Here is a 25,285-nt window from a genome sequence, read left to right on the forward strand (position 1 = left end):
GGCTTCAAATGTCGTATTCCTCTTGTCATGCCACTCCTGAACAACAAACATCAGAAGCGTCTTACCTGGGCTACAGAAAAACACACCTGGTCTGTTGCTCAGTGGTCCAAAGTCCTCTTTTCTGATGAGAACAACTTTTGCATCTCATTTGGAAACCAAGGACCCCGAGTATGGAGGAAGAATGGAGAGGCCCAAGGATCCTGAGTATGGAGGAAGAATGGAGAGGCACAAGGACCCGGAGTATGGAGGAAGAATGGAGAGGCACAAGGACCCCGAGTATGGAGGAAGAATGGAGAGGCCCAAGGACCCCGAGTATGGAGGAAGAATGGAGAGGCCCAAGGACCCAGAGTATGGAGGAAGAATGGAGAGGCACAAGGACCCCGAATATGGAGGAAGAATGGAGAGGCACAAGGACCCGGAGTATGGAGGAAGAATGGAGAGGCCCAAGGACCCCGAGTATGGAGGAAGAATGGAGAGGCCCAAGGACCCCGAGTATGGAGGAAGAATGGAGAGGCACAAGGACCCTGAGTATGGAGGAAGAATGGAGAGGCACAAGGACCCCGAGTATGGAGGAAGAATGGAGAGGCCCAAGGACCCCGAGTATGGAGGAAGAATGGAGAGGCACACACTGCAAGATGCTTGAAGTCCAGTGTGAAGTTTCCACAGTCTGTGTTGATTTGAGGAGCCATGTCATCTGCTGGTGTTGGCCCACTGTGCTTCATTAAGTCCAGGGTCACCGCAGCCGTCTACCAGGAGATTTTGGAGCACTTCATGCTTCCTTCTGCAGACGAACTTTATGGGGATGTTGACTTCATTTTCCAGCAGGACTTGGCACCGCCCACACTGCCAAAAGCATCAAAACCTGGTTCAATGACCGTGGGATTACTGTGCTTGATTGGCCAGCAAACTCGCCTGACCTGAACCCCATAGAGAATCTATGGGGCATTGCCAAGAGAAAGATGAGAGAAATGAGACCGAACAATGTAGAAGAGCTGAAGGCCGCTATTGAAGCATCCTGGTCTTCCATAACACCTCAGCAGTGCCACAGGCTGATAGCTTCCATGCCACGCCGCATTGAGGCAGTAATTGCTGCAAAAGGGGCCCAAACCAAGTACTGAGTACATATGCAGCTTCTACTTTTCAGAGGTCCGATATTGTTCTATGTACAATCCGTGTTTTATTGATTGCATGGAATATTCTCATTTTCTGAGATTGTGGATTTGGGGTTTTCATGAGCTGTAAGCCATAATCATCACAATGAGGACAAATCACGGCTTGAACTATCTTGCTTTGCATGAAATGAGTCTCATATATTAGTTTCACCTTTTAAGTTGCTGCACTGAAATAAATGAACTTTTGCACCATATTCTCATTTTTCGAGTTTCACCTGTACTGTATGTATGTGTGTGTGTATATAGTATACATAGTTAGTCTGGCTGAAAAAAGACAAAAGTCCATCCAGTTCAACCATTAAAAAAAAATAAAAAAATTATATATATATATATATATATTAGAGAAAGAGAAATTTCACCAGTTGCTTCCGTTGGGTGCTCAGTGCATAGAGAGTCCAGATCTGAGTGTTCAGCCCTAATAAACTGCTCACAATGACACCAACATCGGGGCACAGCTCCTCCCAATTAAATCAGCGACAGGACACACTTCCTCCTAATGACACCAACGGTTGGGAACAGTTTCTCCCAGTGACACCAATTTTGGGGCCCATTGACACCAATGGGATACAATTCCTTTCAGTGACACTAATTATGCGGTGTGATTCTGCCCAATGACACCAACAGTGAGGCACAATTCCTCCCAAGGGCACCAATGATGGGGCACAATTCCTCCCAATGACATCAATGATGGGGCACAGTTCCTTTCCAATAACACCAACCATGGGGTCCAATGACACCAATGATGGGACAGAATTCCTCCCAGTAACACCAATGATGGGGCATGATTCTGCCCTATGACACCAATGATGGGACACAATTCCTCCCAGTAACACCAATGATGGGGCATGATTCTGCCCTATGACACCAATGATGGGACACAATTCCTCCCAGTAACACCAATGATGGGGCATGATTCTGCCCTATGACACCAATGATGGGACACAATTCCTCCCAGTAACACCAATGATGGGGCATGATTCTGTCCTATGACACCAATGATGGGGCACAATTCCTCCCAGTAACACCAATGACGGGGCATGATTCTGTCCTATGACACCAATGATGGGACACAATTCCTCCCAGTAACACCAATGATGGGGCATGATTCTGCCCTATGACACCAATGATGGGACACAATTCCTCCCAGTAACACCAATGATGGGGCATGATTCTGTCCTATGACACCAATGATGGGGCACAATTCCTTTCACTGACACCAAAGATGGGGCATTGTTTACTCCAACTAATGCCTGGACATTTTCTACCCCCAGTGGCCACAGTCCAGCCCCCTAAAGTCTGAAGAACAGTAAACTGGCTCTTTGTTTAGAACATTTGGAGACCCTTGCTTTAGCTGGATTGAGCCTTAAAGGGGATAGTGTGTGTGAGGACAGGTCATTCATAGGTTAAAGGGTAAGTCCACTTTCATGGATAAAAATAACAAATTGCTTTTCAATCAGCAGCCGCTGTCGTTTTCTGTAAAATGCAATATGGCCGCCTGGAGGCGTTCTGTACACAGATGGTAAACAGAGCGCCCCTCCCCCCAGAAATGTCATTTCCTGCTTGTGTGATTAGCTCACTGATTTTTCCAAAAGTCTGCACTAAGATACAAGTCAGATTTTGGGCATCCCCAGCAACAAAAATGTTGTTTTTGGTGAGATACTCCCATAAAGAAATCACATCTAAAGGGATGCAGACCCTGCCTTTTTCCTCATTAGAGGCCTGTAGATGCAGCAGCTGATTGGTGATTATAAAGTCTCTCCCATTCACATTCCCTCTGCACATGGACACAGAGAAACAAACAGATATTTCTTCAGAATAACAAAAGGAAGGAATCTGCAACAATTTTTGTTACAATCCCTGCGATGCGCAGAGATCGCCCAGAGGGGGGAGGGGTTTATTCTCAACAAAAGTGGAGTTGCGCTTTTACGTTTTAGGCGACCTGCCTCAGCAATGTCAGCCCCGAGGCTCCTGTCCTGTCTGCAGTCTTTGGAGAGTTGAGCACCTCTTTAGGCTCGGTTCACACCTATGCAGTTTGCGTTTCAGGAGTGCTTTTTGCATTTTTGCACATGCAATTTTGACGCATTTTTGATGCTCTTTGCTTTTTTTTGCCAACTTTTTGTTGGGCAGATTAAAACGCGAAAGGCATCAAAAACGCACTACATGCATGGAGCGTCTCCACTGAAGTCTATTGAACCAAAACGCAACGTCTTGCATTTAAAAAAGTCCCCGACCCTTTCCAAAAATCGCACCGGGTGAAAACGCGGAGATGTGAACCCGTCCCATAGGAAATCATGGTAAATGAACTGCTGTGCGTTTCTGCAAAAGGCAAAACACTTAGGTGTGAACCTGGACTTAAGGGGACTCTTATTTCTGGATCTAGCTGCATTTAATGGCTGGAATTGTCCTCGGGCATACAACCTATGGGGGGAGGGGGGGGGGGGGGGCTCCTGGAAAATTGAAAAATTGAAAAATAAAATGAATATTGTTCCTTCTCTTTAGAAAAACAGGTTGAGGTAGCGCCGTGTACACCGACAACCGACCGAATATGTGGCTGCAAAGACGAGTTTTATGTAAGAGGAGGAGAATGCTACCCGTGTATGAGGTGCCGGAACAGAGACATCAAGAAAAACTGTAAGTAAGCTGGAAGGAGAAGACCTTCCCTACATACAAACCCTCCGAGATGATGGGCGCAATATACACGGCTCAAAAAGATGAAAGGAAGACTTTGAAAACCCATCAGATCTCAATGGGGAGGAATCTCCTGCAGGATCTCTATACTGACATGGGCGGGGGGATGGGTGAGGAACGTAAGGATGTCCATCGTTTGATGGAAATGATCGACCTACAGAGGACTGAATTCAAAGACACCCCGAAAATCAAAGTGAATAAATGATGCAGCAGGTGAGTCCATTCTGCTGAAATGTCATTGCAGCAACTCAGAATGGTCCTCAGTAGTCTGTGTGGCCCCCACGTGCTTGTATGCATGCCTGACAATGTCGGGGGGAGGGTCCTAATGAGACCACGGATGGTGTCCTGGGGGATTTCCTCCCAGATCTGGACCAGGGCATCACTGAGCTCCTGGACAGTCTGAGGTGCAACCTGGCGGTGTCAGATGGACCGAAACATGACATCCCAGAGGTGTTCTATTGGATTTAGGTCAGGTGAGCGTGGGGGCCATTCAATGGTATCAATTCCTTCATCCTCCAGGAACTGCTTGCATACTCTGGCCACATGAGACCAGACATTGTCGTGCACCAGGAGGAACCCAGGACCCACTGCACCAGGAGGAACCTAGGACCCACTGCACCAGGAGGAACCCAGGACCCACTGCACCAGCGTACGGTCTGACAATGGGTCCAAGGATTTCATCCCCATACCTAATGGCAGTCAGAGTGCCATTGTCTAGCCTGTAGAGGTCTGTGTGTCCCTCCATGGACATGCCTCCCCAGACCATCACTGACCCCCCACCAAAACGGTCATGCTGAACCATGTTACAGGCAGCAGAATGTTCTCCACGACTTCTCCAAACCCTTTCACATTTGTCACATGTGCTCAGGGTGAACCTGCTCTCATCTGTGAAAAGCACAGGGCGCCAGTGGTGGACCTGCTAATTCTGGTGTTAAATGCCAATCCAGCTCTATGGTGGCGGGCAGTGAGCACAGGGCCCACTAGAGGATGTCAGGCCCTCCGGTCACCCTCATGAAGTCTGTTTCTGATTGTTTGGTCAGAGACATTCAACCAGTGGCCTGCTGGAGGTCATTCTGTAGGGCTCTATCAGGGCTCATCCTGTTCCTCCTTGCACAAAGGAGCAGATACCGGTCCTGTTGATGGGTTAAGGACCTTCTACGGCCCTGTCCAGCTCTCCTACAGGAACTGCCTGTCTCCTATAATCTCCTCCATGCTCTTGAGACTGTGCTGGGAGACACAGCAAACCTTCTGGCCATTGCCACGTATTGATGTGCCATCCTGGAGGAGTTGGACTGCCTGTGCAACCTCTGTAGGGTCCAGGTATGGCCTCATGCTAACATTAGTGACACTGACCCTGGCCAAATGAAAAACAGTCAGAAAAGAGGAGTAGGGAAAAAAATGTCAGGGCCTCCACCTGTAAAACCATTCCTGTTTTGGGGGATTCTCATTGTTGCCCATCTAGTGCACCTGTTGTCATTTTCATTAAAACCAAAGCAGCTGAAACTGATGAACAACCCCCTCTGCTACTTACCTGACCAGATCAATAACCCAGGAATTTCATTGACTTGATGCCAAACTCGAATTACAAAGTCTTCCTTTCATATTTTTGAGCCGTGTATTTTAGCTTCATATATGCCAGTGCCACTGTCTGGTCTATATATACCTCGCATTCCATGTGTAAATGGTATTCTTCTTGAGTAGCTTTTCTCAATGATTGTACCCCAGAGGAACCTTTGAATCTATTTTCAGGTTTTGAGGAACCCTTGAATGTGTTTTCAGGTTTTGAGGAACCCTTGAATCTATTTTCAGGTTTTGAGGAACCCTTGAATGTGTTTTCAGGTTTTGAGGAACCCTTGAATGTGTTTTCAGGTTTTGAGGAACCCTTGAATCTGTTTTCAGGTTTTGAGGAACCCTTGAATCTCTTTTCACGTTTTGAGGAACCCTTGAATCTCTTTTCAGGTTTTGAGGAACCCTTGCTAAAATGAATTCATTAGAGGGGAGTGGGGGAAAAAAATCCACTTTACGTTACTGGCTAGTGGAAGGAATGCCCCCCCCCTATAGACAGCTAGAGCAATCGTTGGCTCTGACACTATGCAGGCTCCATAACATGGAATCTATGAATCCATTTTTTGAATTACATTTTTTAAGGGGATTTGATGGTTATCAGCCTTTTGCTGCCCTCCAGTGGAAACATTATTTCATTTTAAAAGAATCGATTACTAAAGAGCATCTGCTAAAAGCTGAATCTCCACTCTTGATCTGTGAGATTCGTAAAGCCTTAACTGTCAAAGACTTCCTTCTTATTTTATGATTCGGTTGTATTTTCTTTGTGTCGATGTAGCATTGCCAGGCTGTGAGGCCCTATGAGGGGCTGCCTTATTAAATACCATGGGTTTAAAAGGCCCCATCTATGTTACCCTCCCCCAGCATCCCATGTCAGTTATCAGTCCTGCACGAGATAGGTCAGCCTCCTTGGGGGCTTTACAGCCTGACACTGGGGTACAAATACTGATTTGGCGGGAGAGAATACAAGGGAACAGCAGCACACACAGCCAATACTTACAGCTAAGGCTGCACTATGATAATCAGGTTTTTTTTCAGTGGGAACGCAGTTCCAGCACCTCCAGCACTGAATGTATGTCATAGCAAGTGGTGCTGGGGTGTGCTGGAGGGTCTATTGATGCTGGCTGCTGGGGGATCTATTGTTCCTAGGGGGGCTGTTGTTGCAAGGTGGGTCTGTTGTTGCTGGTGGTGGATCCATTGGTTATTTGTTGCTGGTAAAGATCTACTGTTGAGGAAGGGAGGGGTCCATTGCTGCTGGAAGGTCTATTGATGCTGGCTGCTTGGGGATCTATTGTTGCTTGTGGGGTCTATTGCTGCAGGGGGATGTCTATTTTTGCTGGTGAGGGATCCATTGGTGCTGAGTGGTAATTTGTTGCTGGGAGGGATTTACTGTTGAGGCAGGGGTCCATTGCTGCTGGAATACTTAGCTATAGATGTATTTTCCACCACGGAGTCGGGTGTGGCACAGATGATCAGACACATGCTTGCCCCGATACAAGACTCACCCTTCCAGGTTTTGGCTGTGGTATATAGAGAACTAGTATAGCACCCTCTAGTAGGCTACTAGGGTAGTGTAGGTACATTTATTGTGTATGACTCATGGCAACTGTTTGAGTCTGTGATTAGGTTGAATAACTGCAGGTCAGGCTGGATGGCTTAACAGGTTGGGACTCCACCTGGTTCTGGAGGACCATGGAAGCTTCTAGAAGGGGTGAAGACCTAATCTGCATGTTTATTGGAGTCTAACCAATCGCAGGTTTGGAGGCCCTGGTAGGGTGATGAGGCCAACCCATAAATATGGGAGAGTGAGGCTGGCAGGGGAGTTGGAAGACTGACTGCTGAGGAGGCTGTTTCTCTCCCTAGTATCAAAGTGGGGACACTATTTACTCCCACTGATGCCAGGACATTTTCTACTTCTGCTGGTTTACATTCTGGCCCTCCTAAAGTTTGAAGGACAGTAAACTGGCCCTTTGTTTAGAAGGTTTGGAGACCTTTGCCGTAGACAACAAGCAGTTAACCTGTGCAAGTAGATCTTTTGCTGAATTGGGAGATAGTCTGAATGTTGCAGCACACACATGCTCAGCCTTAGACCCAACTTCTAGTTGCTCTAGTTTCCACTCGTACTCCATTCATTTGGCTTCATGTCAGTCTGATTATACAATCTTCTGTAGATATCTATAAGGTGTGAGGGCTTACCCAAGTGGAGACACAGTAAATGGACTGTGTAGGTTGGCCCTCACATTGCATAGATATAGGCCAGGGTTTCTTAAACAAGGTTCCTCCTAAGATTGTTAGGGGTTCCTTCAGCAATGAACAATTTCTGCCTCTCAGATATGTTCCCGCTGACGTCATTGATTGTTTTGGCTATCTGTAAGGCGGGAATTCTTCCCAATGACCACAAGTGTAAGGAGCGTTCTTCCCAATGACCACAAGTGTGAGGATCATCCTTCCCATTGACCACAAGTGTGAGGAACATCCTTCCCACCGACCACAGGTGTGAGGAGCATCCTTCCCACCGACCACAGGTGTGAGGAGCATCCTTCCCACCGACCACAAGTGTGAGGAGCATCCTTCCCACCGACCGCAAGTGTGAGAAGCATCCTTCCCACCGACCGCAAGTGTGAGGAGCATCCTTCCCACCGACCGCAAGTGTGAGGAGCATCCTTCCCACCGACCGCAAGTGTGAGGAGCATCCTTCCCACCGACCGCAAGTGTGAGGAGCATCCTTCCCACCGACCGCAAGTGTGAGGAGCATCCTTCGCACCGACCGCAAGTGTGAGGAGCATCCTTCGCACCGACCGCAAGTGTGAGGAGCATCCTTCGCACCGACCACAAGTGTGAGGAGCATTCTTCCCACCGACCGCAAGTGTGAGGAGCATTCTTCCCACCGACCGCAAGTGTGAGGAGCATTCTTCCCACCGACCACAAGTGTGAGGAGCATTCTTCCCACCGACCACAAGTGTGAGGAGCAATCTTCCCAATGACCATAAGTGTGAGGAGCATTCTTCGGACTGACCACAAGTGTGAGGAGCATTCTTCCCAATGACCATAAGTGTGAGGAGCATTCTTCGGACTGACCACAAGTGTGAGGAGCATCCTTCCCACTGACCACCACACCAATGTATCATGAGATGTAGATGTAGTCATTTTTAGCAGGGGTTCCCTCAGACCAGAAAATTATTGCAAGGGTTCCTCTGTGTTGAAAAAGATGAGAAAGGCTGCTCCAGGTAAATGCCAATTACATTGTTCCACCAAAATGTATGCTTAGCTTACAAGCACAGTACTCGGTTCACTGGTGTCCAGCAAGCTTGGATTTGGTCCTCATCTTTAGGAGGGACATTTCAATGATTAAAACAGGTATTTGGTGCATTCAGAAATATTCTCTGATATATCAGCAAATAAATAACAATTAATAAATTAACAAGCAAAAAACAAGGCAGGTTCTGACTATTTATTTTATTTCAGGTACTTATATAGCGCCGTCAATTTACGCAGCGCTTTACATATATATTGTACATTCACATCAGTCCCTAACCCTCAAGGGGCGTACAATCTGAGGTCCCTAACTCACATTCATACATACACACACTAGGGCCAATTTAGACAGGAGCCAATTCACCTACCAGCATGTCTTTGGAATGTGGAAGGAAACCCACACAGGCACAGGGAGAACATGCAAACTCCAGGCAGGTGGAGCCATGATTGGGATTCAAACCAATGACTCTAGTACTGCCAGGCGGAAGTGCTAACCATTTAGCCACTGTGCTGCTCATTGTCCAATTTATTTCTCAATCCAGGCACAAACACCACGGATACCATTTGCGGAGATTGTCTACCTAACTTTTTTGAGGAAAAGAATGAATGCCAGCCTTGTAATCAGTAAGTACCGAATGTAGAATCCGAGTTAAATATGAGGGATAGGTGTGTGTATTCTATTTACTTGTATTCTCTCCCTATCAAGGCAGAAAATTCGGTCTATATATTATTTTTGATACTGATGATGTTCCTATTTTACATACTTAGTCTGGCTGAAAAAAGGCAAAAGTCCATCCAGGGACTTTTTCGGGGACTTGTTAACCTGGTACCCACAATTTGTGTGGAATGGCTACCCATTGATAAAATGAACCTAAATTTACACAGATCTGTACAGTAATTTATATGTATTATACTAACCAGAAGCATAACTTGAAGCTTGTGGGCCCCGAAGCAAAATTTGACCTGGGGCCCCTCTACTACCACCCACCACTTCCACTACGCACCAAGATACTCCAAGTGGCTAAATACATCAGTGGTTCATATAGTGAACTCGGTGTAGAGTTATTCCCCCTGAGGTCATCACAGAGGACAAGGGAGCGCTCTTTACATCTGGAGGAAAAGAAATTTAATCTCCAAACACGGGAAGGTTTCTTCACAGTAAGAGCTGTGAGAATGTGGAATAGACTCCCTCAGTAGTTGGTTGTGACCAGCTCAGTGGATTGCTGTAGGAAAGTCCTGGATTCTTTCTTGGATACACAGAATATAACTGGATATAACATTTATAGGGAAAGTTGATCCAGGGAATATCCGATTGCCTCTCGGGGGATCAGGAAGGAATTTTTCCTCCTGCAGGAGCAAATTGGATCGTGCTTTGCTGGGTTTTTTTTTGCCTTCCTCTGGATCAACTGTGGGTGTAGGATTATAGCCTTTTTTTTTTTAATGGTTGAACTGGACTTTTGTCTTTTTTCAGCCAGACTAACTATTTAACTATGTAAAGATTTATTTCAGATCTTTATTTACATATCAAGAGGGTTTTTCAAAAGAATTGGAGAGTTATGTCAAAATGTGGACTGACATACCATTACAGCGCCACCTATTACTGTGCATTAGCTGCCATTTTGAAGTAATGGAGGTATGAAAGTGAAATTTGGCAGAATGATTGCCATCTGTAGATCCGTTTTTAGCTCTGTAGACCCAATGCTGTTACTTTTTTGGGGTTTGAGTTGGAAAAGACATTTCTTGACCCTTGTACCCAACCCCTACCTCACCCAAGCCCTAAAACCTGAGCCAACTCTTGTACTGGCCCCACTACATTCAGAGACACCGGCCCAAAACAAGCATGCACATAAAGAAAGCCAGAGTGACATCACAACTTCTAATCCATGGACGTGTTCCAGGTCAGTGACTTAGAACTGAAGTCATTGGATCAGTATGACAGCCAGGGAACCAGTATTTTCAGAGAGTAGGCGGATTCTAAACTCTTTTCATTTAAAATCTTTTCTCTCCAACCCCAAAACTTAACCTTTAACTTGCCCCCATAACTATGGACCCAATTTATAATGGTGAGTAGACGCTACTATGGACATTTCATGGGTCATTCAGGGTCTGAAGCTCAACGCTGCAAGTTGATCACATGCCTTTGACCAGTCACGTGACCAGGTTCTGCTCCTCCTGGAACATTTTTTTTCTCATTGTTATCAAGGATGCTTAGTTTATTTCTGAGACTTGAACCAAGAGGAGACAATGGACATGTGTAGGGACCTTTAAGAATTTCTTTTAGTGGCACGGTTGAAGGAAATATGTATTTATCTGTGGTCACCTGTCAAGATAATGACACTCCATATTTGAAATTTGTCAGAATTTTTGCCATCTGTGGATCCGTTTTTAGCTCTGTAGACCCAACGCTGTTACTTTTTGGGGTTGGAGTTGGAAAGACACTTCTTGACACTTGTACCCAACTCCTACCTCATCCAAGCCCTAAAACCTGAGCCAACTCTTGTACTGGCCCCACTACATTCAGAGACACCGGCCCAAAACAAGCATGCACATGAAGAAAGGCAGAGTGACATCACAACTCCTAATCCATGGATTTGTTTCAGGTCAGTGACTTAGAACTGAAGTCATTGGATTAGTATGACAGCCAGGGAACCAGTATTTGCAGAGCAGACAGATTCTAAACTCTTTACATTTAAACTCTTTTCTCTCCAACCCCAAAACTTAACCTTTAACTTGCCCCCATAACTATGGATCCAATTTATAATGGTGAGTAGACGCTACTATGGACATTTCATGGGTCATTCAAGGTCTGAAGCTCAACACTGGAAGTTGATCACATGCCTTTGACCAGTCACGTGACCAGGTTCTGCTCCTCCTGGAACATTTTTTTTTCTCATTGTTATCGAGGATGCTTAGTTTATTTCTGAGACTTGAGCCAGGAGGAGAGAATGGACCTGTTTAGGGACTTTTAAGAATTTCTTTTAGTGGCACGGTTGAAGGAAATATGTATTTATCTGTGGTCACCTGTCAAGATAATGACACTCCATATTTGAAATTTGTCAGAATTTTTGCCATCTGTAGATCTGTCTTTAGCTCTGTAGACCCAACGCTGTTACTTTTTGGGGTTGGAGTTAACAAAGACACTTCTTGACCCTTGTACCCAACCCCTACCTCACCCAAGCCCTAAAACCTGACCCAACTCTTGTACTGGCCCCAATACATTCAGAGACACCTGGCCCAAAACAAGCATGCACATGAAGAAAGGCAGTGACATCACAACGTCTAATCCATGGACGTGTTTCAGGTCAGTGACTTAGAACTGAAGTCATTGGATCAGTATGACAGCCAGGGAACCAGTATTTTCAGAGAGTAGACGGATTCTAAACTGTTTTCATTTAAACTCTTTTCTATCCAACCCCAAAACTTAACCTTTAACTTGCCCCCATAACTATGGCCCCAATTTATAATGGTGAGTAGACGCTACTATGGACATTTCATGGGTTATTCAGGGTCTGAAGCTCAACACTGCAAGTTGATCACATGCCTTTGACCAGTCACGTGACCAGGTTCTGCTCCTCCTGGAACATTTTTTTTCTCATTGTTATCAAGGATGCTTAGTTTATTTCTGAGACTTGAACCAAGAGGAGACAATGGACATGTGTAGGCACTTTTAAGAATTTCTTTTAGTGGCACGGTTGAAGGAAATATGTATTTATCTGTGGTCACCTGTCAAGATATTGACAATCCAGATTTGAAATTTGTCAGAATTTTTGCCATCTGTAGATCCGTTTTTAGCTCTGTAGACCCAACGCTGTTAATTTTTGGGGTTGGAGTTAACAAAGACACTTCTTGACCATTGTACCCAACTCCTACCTCACCCAAGCCCTAAAACCTGACCCAACTCTTGTACTGACCCCAATACATTCAGAGACACCTGCTCCTCCTGGAACTTTTTTTCTCATTGTTATCAAGGATGCTTAGTTTATTTCTGAGACTTGAACCAAGAGGAGAGAATGGACATGTGTAGGGACTTTTAAAAATTTATTTTGGTAGAACGGTTGAAGGAAATATGTATTTATCTGTGGTCACCTGTCAAGATAATGACACTCCATATTTCTTCCCCTAGAACCAATAAAGACTGTAAAGAAGTACCAGCAACATGCACACCTGTATGCGTTCCACTTAAAGGCGGTAAGTAATATCCAAATGCTGAATTAGAAGATGAAATGCTTTACACCTTGCTTGGCATGTTGCATACGCATGGCTTGAGGGTCAATCAACCCCAAAGTAATCTTTCAGTTATGGGTGGTCTATGGCATCTTTTAGCTCTGAATCTCAAGCTGCAATATATGCACACCGGAGATGCATCCTGGTATAGGGGCCTCTTCATGCCAGAAAGAGACCAAGACTGGGGCTGAGGACTGACCATTTGGAAACTCGGGCACTGCCCGAGGGCCCGGGGTCAGTAGGGGGCCCCATGAGATGCCCCTGGTACCTTTTTCATAGGCTTTTTTGAGTTTGGGCAAGGACACAGGGGCCCCATGATCCCCTATTGCCCAGGGGCCCCATGAGTCGTCAGTCCGCCCCTGGGCCCAATAAACATTGGGGAGTGTTCACATAAGGGTCCACTTTGGTCAACCGTAGGTGATATTGGTATTGTGGTTGAGTGACTTAAAGCTGAATTCCAGGTATGGCAATTTTTACACAGTTACATTGGTCCAGCTTGGACCAAAGTAACTATCTATGTGTCCTGCTTGTGGTATAGCTGTTGGAGGCTGTAAATAGGTGTAGTAGGCACCACTGCTACACCATTACTACAGTGATAAAAGCAGGGGCGTACCTGCACAGGTCGCAGGGGTTGCAATTGCGACCCAGCCCCATGCTGCAGGGGACCTGTGCAGCCCACAGTACCCACCGAGCAGTTTGCATTTTTTTAAAAGTAAAAAAAATTAATTATTCAGTGGATAGCTGCCTTTAGTTTGAGTTACTGTCGGTGTTATAATAATGTTTTGTCATTTATGTGCCATTGATAGCCCCTGCGTGAGCGCACCTTTTGCTCTGTTGGTGTTAGAGCACTGTTTTTTCTATTTTTTATATGTGCAATGGATAGCCCCTGCGTTGGCGTGTTTTGTTGCTCCTGTCTTAAACTGTTTAAAAATTAATAAAAACATTGAAATACAAAAAAAAATTATAAAAAAAAATACACAGCAATTCATCCTCTGACCACCCTCGAGTGATACATTTACTATTTTTTTGCCTTTTGAGGTTTAGTTTCTTTTTTTTTTAATATTAATTTATTATATAAATAATTTTATGTCCGGCTATATTAAGAAGTAGCATTCTAAACTTAAATTTCCATGTTTTCCTGTCTAGCTGTTGTGTTTAAGAACAGCATGTTTACAGAGTTCATTAGCTTAAGCTCAAATTTACACACTGGATGAGGCGGAGCTGAGACTCCTCCGCCTCCCTGCCCTGTTTAAATGGGGGCTATGGGGTTTAAATTAGGGAGAAAGTCTGAAGGCAAACATCCTTTGCTGTGCATCCTCCTGAGAAAACAGATAATGTCATGAATTCTGTGTTATCGGTACACCCTCGAAAAAACAATTATATCCAGTTGTGTTCAAAAATTTGCATTCCTGTGGAGAATTGGCAATATACAGGTTGTACCATTTTTAGCCACCTCCCGTCTGGCCCATGTATATAAACGGCCAGACGGTGGCAGTGCAGGGGCGGGTGGCTGTTTATAAACGGCTTCCCCGCTCCCTACTTGTGCTCCCCTCCCTGGGAGCGCGCAGCACCGCGATCCAGTGCCCCCTGTATCCTCCAGACACAGTGGAACACCGATTGTCGTACGGAACCTCCCTGCGAGGTCCCGATCATGTGATCACTGATTGGTCAATCAGTGATCACATGCAGAGTAGTAAGCAAGATGTCAGTTCTGACACCATTGCTTACTACGTGTGAAATCTGTGAATGATCACAGAGATCACATGGTACAGGGCTATTCACAACAGCCTTGTACCATGTGACAAGCTGTGACCAATCACAGCTCACACAGTAGTTCTCAATGGCTGCAAGAATGCAGCCAGAGAGAAGGAGAAATGATTGCTTTTACAGCCTTTATGGGTATAAAAGCAATCAGTGTAGAAAAAAAAAAAAATCTTCTTCACCCCCCACAAGTAGTACAGTGTCACCATGGTGACACTGCACTGCTAGGGTGACAGTATGTAAAAAAAACCAAACCACATAAATAATAATATAAAAAAAAACTGTAAAAAAAAAGTTTAAATTTTTGGTTATAAACTAATTTGTTTTGTTTTGTTTTTTTACTAAAAAGATAACGGAATAAATTTTGGCCAATATTTATGAAGAAAGATTATTTATTTGCAAAATTTTTATAACAAAACACTTTTTTTCAAAATTTTTGGACTTTTTCATTTACACAGCAAAAAAATAAAAATCCCAGCGGTGAATAAATACCACCAAATAAAGCTTTATCTGTCTCAAAAAAATGCTAAAAAAATTCATATGGGTACAGTGTTGCATGACCGCGCAATTGTCATTCAAAGTGTGATAGCGCTGAAAGCTGAAAATTGGCCTGGACTGGAAGGGGGGGGGGGGAAGTGTCCGGACTGGAATGAGGTGAAAGTGTCTGGATAGGAAGGGGGGGAAGTGTCCGGACTGGAAGGGGGGGAAAGTGTCCGGACTGGAATGGGGTGAAAGTGTCTGGATAGGAAGGGGGGGAAGTGTCCGGACTGGAAGGGGGTGAAAGTGTGCGGACTGGAATGGGGTGAAAGTGTCCGGACTGGAAGGGGGGGAAAGTGTCCGGACTGGAAGAGGGGGAAAGTGTCCGGACTGGAAGGGGGGGAAAGTGTCCGGACTGGAAGGGGGTGAAAGTGTCCGGACTGGAAGGGGGGAAAGTGTCCGGACTGGAAGGGGGGAAAGTGTCCGGACTGGAAGGGGGGAAAGTGTCCAGACAGGAAGGGGGTGAAAGTGTCCGGACTGGAAGAGGGGGAAAGTGTCGGGACTGGAAGGGGGGGAAAGTGTCGGGACTGGAAGGGGGTGAAAGTGTCCGGACTGGAAGAGGGGGAAAGTGTCCGGACTGGAAGGGGGGGAAAGTGTCCGGACTGGAAGGGGGGGAAAGTGTCCGGACTGGAAGAGGGGGAAAGTGTCCGGACTGGAAGGGGGTGAAAGTGTCCGGACTGGAAGGGGGTGAAAGTGTCCGGACTGGAAGGGGGGAAAGTGTCCGGACTGGAAGGGGGGAAAGTGTCCGGACTTGAAGTGCTTAAAGAAAACAGTGAGCAGCAGAAAAGAGTGGGCAGTAAAACCCATTTCTTTTTTTTCGTATGGGATTCCTATTCTGTAACTGGAGGTCATGACAGAATGGACCAATCAGAAAACAAAACATGGGAACAAGTAAACCAATGAAATGCCTCCCTGTTCAAAAGTCTACCTCCCCTTAGTTCTTAGTGCTGTGTATCGCCCCCCCCATCAAAGTGGGCATGCCGTCTTCTGTGATAGTTGTCTATGAGGCCCCCGAATTCTTGCAGGTGGTAGAGCCGCCCATTTGTCTTGGCAAAATGCCTCAAGGCCATGTAAAGTCTTTGGCCGTCTTGCATGAACCGCATGTTTGAGAACTCCCCAGAGCGGCGCGAAGATATGAAGGTCAGGAGACTGTGATGGCAACTCCAGAACCTTCACCTTTTTTCTTCTGTATCCACTGGAGGGTCAACTTGGCCTTGTGCTTAGGGTCATTGTCATGCTGGAAAGTCCAAGAGCGTCCAAATCGCAGATTTTGTGCAGAAGAATGCAAATTGTCCGCCAGTATTTTCTGATAACATGCTGCATTCATATTGCCATCAGTTTTCACAAGATTCCCCGTGCCTTTAGAGCTCACATACCCCCACAACATTAATGAGCCACCACCATGCTTCACAGTGGGGATGGTATTTGTGTCCCTGTTGACCCCTCTCCAAACATAGCACTTGTGATTGTGACCAAAAAGCTCTATTTTGGTCTCGTCACTCCATATTACAGTGTGCCAGAAGCTGTGAGGTGTGTCAAGGTGTTGTTGGGCTTATTGTAACTGGGCTTTTTTATGGCATTGGCACAGTAAAGGCTTCGTTCTGGCAACTCCACCATGCAGCTCATTTTTGTTCAAGTATCTTCGTACTGTGCTCCTTGAAACAACCACACCCTCTTTTTCCAGAGAAGCCTGTATTTCTCTTAAGCTTACCTGTGGGGGGTTTTTCTTGTATCCCGAACAATTCTTCTGGCAGTTGTGGCTGCAATCTTTCTTGGTCTATCTGACCTTGGCCTCGTATTAAGAGATCCCCACATTTTCCACTTCTTAATAAGTGATTGAACAGTACTGTCAAGGCTTTGGTTATCTTTTTATATCCTTTTCCATCTTTATAAAGTTCCATTACCTTGTTTTACGCAGTTCTTTTGACAGTTCTTTTCTGCTCCCCATGGCTCAGTGTCTAGCCTGCTTAGTGCATCCTGCTAACAAACTCATTGACTATTTATACATTGATGGTAATTTAAGCCACAGATGTGGGAAATGAACCTTTAATTGCCATTGTACCCTGTGTGTGCCCCTTGTGTGTCTGTACCAAGGCTGACTATTCCAAGGGAGGGAGACTTCTGATCTGGGGGGCGGAGACTTCTGATCTGGGGGGCGGAGACTTCCTGTTATCATAAGAAGTACCCAAAAAACGATGTGATAATAAATGGTTTCATATGATCACTATCCTTAAATAAAAAGATTATTTTTTTTTGCAAGATCAGTCATTTTCAATATCAATGGCAAAATTTCACCATTTCTGCTGGGGGAGGGAGACTTTTGAGCACAACTGTATATATTATTTATTATTTTAGCTTTTTTTTATTAGGCTGTTTAATAATCTAGTACAGGGGTGGGCAACTGTGGCCCTCCAGCTGTTGGTGAACTACAAGTCCCATCATGCCTCTGCCTTTTGGAGTCATGCGTGTAACTGTCAGTTTTGCAATGCCTCATGGGACTTGTAGTTCTACAACAGCTGGAGGGCCATCTAGTAGATAGAATACGGGGTAAAGTTGACCTCCATCTTGTTATCTTTCAGATACAGTGGATACAAGAATCCTGTTTGCGATCTTCCCGCTGCTGCTGCTGGTCTTTGTACTTTTTGGACTTTTCATTTACAAGTACAAGTTTAAAAAAGAAGACAGTCTCGGTAAGTCCGAACTCCCGTAGAAACAGTAGAAACAGGGGCGTCCCTAGGGTTGGTGTCACCCGGTGCGCTAACACTTGGTGACATCCCCTCTGACGATCCCCGCAGGATGGTTCGAATCTGTGGATTGAGCATAATGGATCGGAGTCTGATCCATTATGCTCCCCAATACGCAGATCCCATCCATCCTGCGGGGATCGTCGGCATGCAGCCTATACGGGGTTAACTGATTGCTCCACGAAAAGGTACGTTTTAAAGCAATCCGACGATCCCCGCAGGATGGATCGGATCTGCAGAGTGGGGAGCGGATTGGGGAGCATAATGAATCGGACTCCAGGCCACTATGCTCAATCCGCAGATCCGATCCATCCTGCAGGGATCGTCGGCTTGCTTTAAAACTTACCTTTTCGTGGAAAGATCAGTGTCACCCCGTATAGGTTGCAAACTGACAATCCCCGCAGGATAAATCGGATCTGCAGATTGGGGAGCATAATGGATCAGACTCCGATCCATTATGCTCAATCCACAGATCTGATCCATCCTGCGGGGATCGTCAGTTTGCAACCTATACGGGGTTAACTGATCTCTCCACGAAAAGGTAAGTTTTAAAGCAAGCCGACGATCCCCGCAGGATGGTTAGAATCTGCGGATTGAGCATAATGGATCGGAGTCCGATTCATTATGCTCCCCAATACGCAGATCCCATCCATCCTGCGGGGATCGTTGGCATGCAGCCTATACGGGGTGACACTGATCTCTCCAGGAAAAGGTAAGTTTTAAAGCAAGCCAACGATCCCCGCAGGATGGATTGGATCTGTGGATAGGGGAGCGGATTGGGGAGCACAATGGATCGGACTCCAGTCCACTATGCTCAATCCGCAGATCCGATCCATCCTGCGGGGATCGTCGGCTTGCTTTAAAACTTACCTTTTCGTGGAACGGGTCAGGTGTCACCCGGTGCGGCGCTCACCCCCTGCACCTGCCTAGGGACGCTCCTGAGTAGAAATATGTATATGTATAAATTCTTACCTGCCAGAGGATCTATGATACTGTTCAGCTAGTCTTGTGATCGAGGAGAAACATTGCCGGCACACCAAGGATCTCCAGTGCAGGTCCGAAAAGGCTTCAATAAGTGTTTACATAGTTACAGCAAGCCAGCGTTTCGGAGTCTCGCAGGTCCCCTTCACCGGGCATGTGACCGGCGGCATTTCTCCACGCTGACTCTGCTCGGTTCCAGCCGACGGTCGCTGCAGCACCCACCTATGCATGCAGCCGTTTCTTGCAGGAAAGTGCGTGTTGGGATTGTCATTTAGGACTAGTCTTGTGATCCACACAGCATAGACCTCCCTGAACACTCATCTGCTTGTAAACCAGGCAGCCCGGTCTAGGACCTGCCCCAGCCTGGTGATCGGACGATGGAAATACAGCAGCGCAGTGTAGGTCACTCCCCCTTTTCTGAAAGCACATTCACAGCAGTATCATACCCTTCCTCTCCCAGACTGAGTGCTGCTGTACTATTTTATGTAACATTTAAAAAAAATAAACTGCATGTAATATTTTTTGAAAGCACGCTTCGCAGTTCTGAACATAGACAGAACTTTTTTATTAGTCTCCTGGTCAATCTTCTACATCAGGGTTCCTCCAGAGGTTGCCAGAGGTTCCTTGAGCAATGAGCAATTTCTGTCTCTCAGATAAGTTCCCGCTGACACCAATGATCTTTTCAGCTATCTGTAAGAGGGTAATTCTTCCCAATGACCACCAGTGTGAGGAGCATTCTTCCCAATGGCCACCAGTGTGAGGAGCATTCTACCCACTGATCACAAGTGTGAGGAGCATTCTTCCCAATGACCACAAGTGTGAGGAGCATTCTTCTCAATGACCACAAGTGTGAGGAGCATTCTTCCCAATGACCACAAGTGTGAGGAGCATTCTTCCCAATGACCACAAGTGTGAGGAGCATTCTTCCCACTGACCACCAGTGTGAGGCGCATTATTCCCACTGACCACCAGTGTGAGGAGCATTCTTCCCACCGACCACAAGTGTGAGGAGCATTCTTCCCAATGACCACAAGTGTGAGGAATATTCTTCCCAATGACCACAAGTGCGAGGAGCATTCTTTCCACCGACCACAAGTGTGAGGAGCATTCTTCCCACTGACCACAAGTGTGAGGAGCATTCTTCCCAATGACCACAAGTGTGAGGAGCATTCTTCCCACTGACCACCAGTGGAAGGAGCATTCTTCACAATGACCACAAGTGTGAGGAGCAATCTTCCCACCGACCACAAGTGTGAGGAGCATTCTTCCCAATGACCACAAGTGTGAGGAGCATTCTTCCCAATGACCACAAAGTGTGAGGAGCATTCTTCCCACCGACCACCAGTGTGAGGAGCATTCTTCCCACTGACCACCAGTGTGAGGAACATTCTTCCCACTGATCATCGCACCAATGTATCATGAGTTGTAGATAGAGTCATTTTTTGCCAGGGTTCCTTGAGATTGGAACATTATTTCAAGGGTTCCTCTGTGTTGAAAAGGTTGAGAAAGACTGTTCTACATACTGCAACTGTTTGTAAAATATACATTTGTGGACAACATTGTAATTCTGTTCTTTTATCATTTACAGGTGGAGATATCTGTACTACGGTAAGACAACTGGATTTTACTGCTTGGTGATATCATGGAGATATAATATTGTAATAGTATCTTGTATAGAATGTGTTAACTCTTAAGTGTTACTAAACCCCAGACCCCGCATTCACTATATCCGCTCTCCACGGACCCCGCATTCACTATATCCGCTCTCCCCGGACCCCGCATTCACTATATCCGCTCTCCCCGGACCCCGCATTCACTATATCCGCTCTCCACGGACCCCGCATTCACTATATCCGCTCTCCCCGGACCCCGCATTCACTATATCCGCTCTCCACGGACCCCGCATTCACTATATCCGCTCTCCCCGGACCCCGCATTCACTATATCCGCTCTCCCCGGACCCCGCATTCACTATATCCGCTCTCCCCGGACCCTGCGTTCACTATATTTGGTCTCCCCGGACCCTGCGTTCACTATATTTGGTCTCCCCGGACCCCGCATTCATTATATCTGCTCTCCCCGGACCCCGCATTCACTATATCCGATCTCCCCGGACCCCGCATTCACTATATCCGATCTCCCCGGACACCGCATTCACTATATCCGCTCTCCCTAGACCCTGCATTCACTATATCCGCTCTCCCCGGACCCCGCATTCACTATATCCGCTCTCCCCGGACCCCGCATTCACTATATCCGCTCTCCCCGGACCCCGCATTCACTATATCCACTCTCCCCGAACCCCGCATTCACTATATCCACTCTCCCCGGACCCCGCATTCACTATATTCGCTCTCCCCGGACCCTGCATTCACTATATCCACTCTCCTTGGTCGCCCCTCTGGGTGTCTTCCTATGACCTTACGGGTCCTCAGTTTTTCGCTAGTGTCTTAAGGTGATGGACCTCCTCTCCCTTATGGAAAAATCGCTCTCAGTTTAATGAGTTGATCATTTTATCTTCGGATTCTGCAGTCAACTGGTAGGGGTGGGCTAGCGGTTGTAAGTCCACAGGGGTTCTTTGGGCTACGCCAGGCAGTGGCATGGATCACTCACCCTGCACATTGGGTACCTTGTGCTCATCAATGACCCAGGACAAGGTGGAGGCCACGTTCAGGTGAAGTTAACCGTAAGGCTGGCCCCCGACTTGAGAGATGAGCCGTGCACCATGAGCAATGAATGTGCATGCTGAGTCCCAGAAATACATATTGTCCCGTGTCACTGCACACCTTGACTGTGAACTGTTGCATTTAGGAGGGACACCGCTGAGCCCATGCCCACTCCAACCGTCCAGTGTACCTCTGCCAGCTCACTCCCAGTGACAGAATGGGGTTCTGACATACACCTGCATGGACCTCTTGTGTGCTCTTCATTAACTTCCAACTCTTGCTCCCATACCATGCACCTGGGTTGAGCGTCTCCATACAGTAATCTGGGGCCCCCATGCAACTGGGGCCCCTCGGTAGTGCCCAGGGGTGCCCATGCATAAAGAAAGCCCTGAGGCCATGCTCCATCCCTATGAAACCCAACTCTGAAGACCCATTTGGGGGTTTGCCCACCGTGACAGGCAAAGCCTGGGCCTGGGCAACTGGTCCAGTTTCGTAAATCCAGTTCATTTTGGGGTATTAGATCCAAACAATCCTGAGAAAACAGAGTCAGTTTGGTGGAATATGTATTCTATGAGTGTGTCCATTTCAGCTCAGCCAGAGACCTCTCGACATTTTATTGCTACCTGCTGGCTATTCGTCCTAACTTCATTTCAAAATGGCGGCCACTCTCAGAAGCTTCTGCAGACCCAACCACCACCACATTGACTGAGTCGTCAGTCTCTAATTATGATGGGGGGGCTGGCAGGACCCACTCACAATCATGGGACCACTGTAACAGCCAATTACAGTGGTCATGTGATCGGGAACTCCATCCTGCCGCCCCCCCCTTCCCCACTTGGCGTAAAGACCCACTTAAAGGGTCACTCCACAGCTGGATTGGAAAGGGTTAAAGGGCTGCAGACGGATGCACAGTGGGGTCTAGCTGTAGCGTAGCAAGGTCCATTAGCAATCACTAGCTAATGATGGATTAAAACCCTACAGTTTGCTCAGCGCTTTACAATAAAACGGGAGACAATACAGCAACAATACAGTTCAATACAAGAAGGATAGGAGGGCCCTGATCCTGGGAGCTTACAATCTAAGAGGGAGGGGCTGGTGGTACAAAAGGTAATAACTGTGGGGGATGGACTGGTAGGAGGAATAGAAGATTCCATTATTAGCTGAGGGCAGGATAGGCTTCCCTGAAGAGAGAGGTTTTCAGAGATCGCCTAAAAGTGGGCAGAGAAGGCGATAGTCTGATAGATTGGGGTAGAGAGTTCCAGAGGATGGGGAGGCTCTGGAGAAGTCCTGGAGACGAGCATGGGAGGAGGAGACAAGTGAGCTAGAGAGCAGGAGATGGTGGGAGGAGTGGAGAGGATGGTTTGGGTGACAAGGTTGATGATGTGATTTGGGGCGGAGTTATAAATGGCTTTATATGGGATTGTTAATGTTTTGAATTTTATTCATTGGGCGATGGGAAGCCAGTGGAGGGATTGGCAGAGAGGGGTGGAGGACACTGAGTGGAGGCCAGTGGAGGGATTGGCAGAGAGGAGTGGAGGACACTGAGTGGGGGCCAGTGGAGGGATTGGCAGAGAGGGGTGGAGGACACTGAGTGGAGGTCAGTGGAGGGATTGGCAGAGAGGGGTGGAGGACACTGAGTGGAGGCCAGTGGAGGGATTGGCAGAGAGGAGTGGAGGACACTGAATGGAGGCCAGTGGAGGGATTGGCAGAGAGGGGTGGAGGACACTGAGTGGAGGTCAGTGGAGGGATTGGCAGAGGGGGGTGGAGGATACTGAGTGGAGGCCAGTGGAGAGATTGGCAGAGACGGATGGAGGACACTGAGTGGAGGCCAGTGGAGGGATTGGCAGAGACGGATGGAGGACACTGAGTGGAGGCCAGTGGAGGGATTGGCAGTGATGGATGGAGGACACTGAGTGGAGGCCAGTGGAGGGATTGGCAGACACGGATGGAGGACACCAAGTTGAGGTCAGTGGAGAAATTGGCAGATTTTTAATGGATCTTCCAGACAGCAGAAAAAGCCTGGCAGGGGTTCTGATCCTCCCCCAATCTATTGAATAGGAAACTGGACACACTTGAAGGCTGCTTTGACGGTTTGTAGTTTTTAGCGAGTGTTCTCCTGTGACCGTGCGCTGCGCATTGTCTATAGCTACCATAAAATGTATTTTCCCTAATCAAGCAGTTGATCCTGTCCATAGAGTGAAAACCTGTTTTGTGTCCTTGTGTTCCCGGGGCGATCCTAGCAACAGAGTATGAGGGACAGATGAAACCCTTAGTGCTGTATGCATTAAATATGGGCTTCATGAATAGTCTATGGCCTCCGCTTTCTCTATGACTCACATTGAAACGACAAGAGAGCTCTGCGAAGCTTCGTCTGATCTGCACCGGGGACAACCAACAAACCACACAGCCAAGACAATGCCCAGGGGGACTCATAGGGCCCCCTTTCGACCATGTGCAAGAGCCCCAACACGATGGGGGGAGACTTAATAAAACTGGAGCACTCAGAATCTGGTGCAGCTGTGCACACACGTTTGTTTAGTTCCAAATCGAAATTCGGACAAAATGTTCGTTGTTCAGGGATTCGGATGTGCCCGAATTACCAAATGACAACTACAACAAATTGAAACGAATCTGAAATAACGAAACTAAATTTTGTACGAAATAACAACTTATCCACATTCGAAGCAAATTTGAAATCAAACTGAAAAAATTTGAACTGTAAATATATTGCTGACTTTTACTATACTATATTATCCGAATGCCATGTGGATCATACCATTTATAAAGAGAAAGGTGTATATTATCTGAATGCCATGTGGATCATACCATTTATAAAGAAAAGGATGTATATTATCCGAATGCCATGTGGATCATACCATATATAAAAAGAAAGGTCTATATTATCCAAATGCCATGTGGATCATACCATTTATAAAGAAAAGGGTGTATATTATCCGAATGCCACGTGGATCATACCATTTATAAAGAGAAAGGTGTATATTATCCGAATGCCACGTGGATCATACCATTTATAAAGAGAAAGGTGTATATTATCCAAATGCCATGTGGGTCATACCATTTATAAAGAAAAGGGTGTATATTATCCGAATTCCACGTGGATCATACCATTTATAAAGAGAAAGGTGTATATTATCTGAATGCCATGTGGATCATACCATTTATAAAGAGAAAGGTGCATATTATCCGAATGCCATGTGGATCATACCATTTATAAAGAAAAGGGTGTATATTATCCGAATGCCATGTGGATCATACCATTTATAAAGAGAAAGGTGCATATTATCCGAATGCCATGTGGATCATACCATTTATAAAGAAAAGGGTGTATATTATCCGAATGCCATGTGGATCATAGCATTTATAAAGAAAAAGGTGTATTCTTGTGTTTTTTCTTGCTTCCAGGGTCAAGGGGAGACATCTATTTCACCAAAGACACGTCCAGAGGAAAGTGTTTTGCTGACCTTTGAGGAAACCCCTGATTCGGAGCTGTGTTCTGCTAGCAATTCTCAAGGTAATAAAATCAGAGTAGTAGTAAGCAGGGGCGGACTGACAACTCATGGGTCCCCCGGGCAATAAGGGATCATGGGGCCCCTGTGTCCTTGCCCAAACTCAAAAAAGCCTATGAAAAAGGTACCAGGGGCATCTCATGGGGCCCCCTACTGACCCCGGGCCC

General features: G+C 46.5%; 1 protein-coding gene across 1 annotated transcript in view; it reads left to right on the forward strand.

Annotated features, from left to right (window-relative positions):
• The window catches only part of LOC149434588 (tumor necrosis factor receptor superfamily member 25-like), an 80,744-nt gene that overhangs the window by 51,656 nt on the left and 3,803 nt on the right, over positions 1-25,285 (forward strand). The window contains exons 4-9 of the mRNA XM_089663609.1: positions 3,672-3,803; positions 9,221-9,302; positions 12,802-12,866; positions 17,780-17,890; positions 20,514-20,533; positions 25,015-25,123. Coding sequence (XP_089519735.1) covers positions 3,672-3,803; positions 9,221-9,302; positions 12,802-12,866; positions 17,780-17,890; positions 20,514-20,533; positions 25,015-25,123 — 519 coding nt within the window. The remainder of the gene's footprint in view (positions 1-3,671; positions 3,804-9,220; positions 9,303-12,801; positions 12,867-17,779; positions 17,891-20,513; positions 20,534-25,014; positions 25,124-25,285) is intronic.

This window comes from Staurois parvus, unplaced genomic scaffold (assembly GCF_062004578.1).
Source record: "Staurois parvus isolate SC_StPar_1 unplaced genomic scaffold, SC_StPar_1.0 ptg001730l, whole genome shotgun sequence".
Lineage (NCBI taxonomy): Eukaryota > Metazoa > Chordata > Amphibia > Anura > Ranidae > Staurois > Staurois parvus.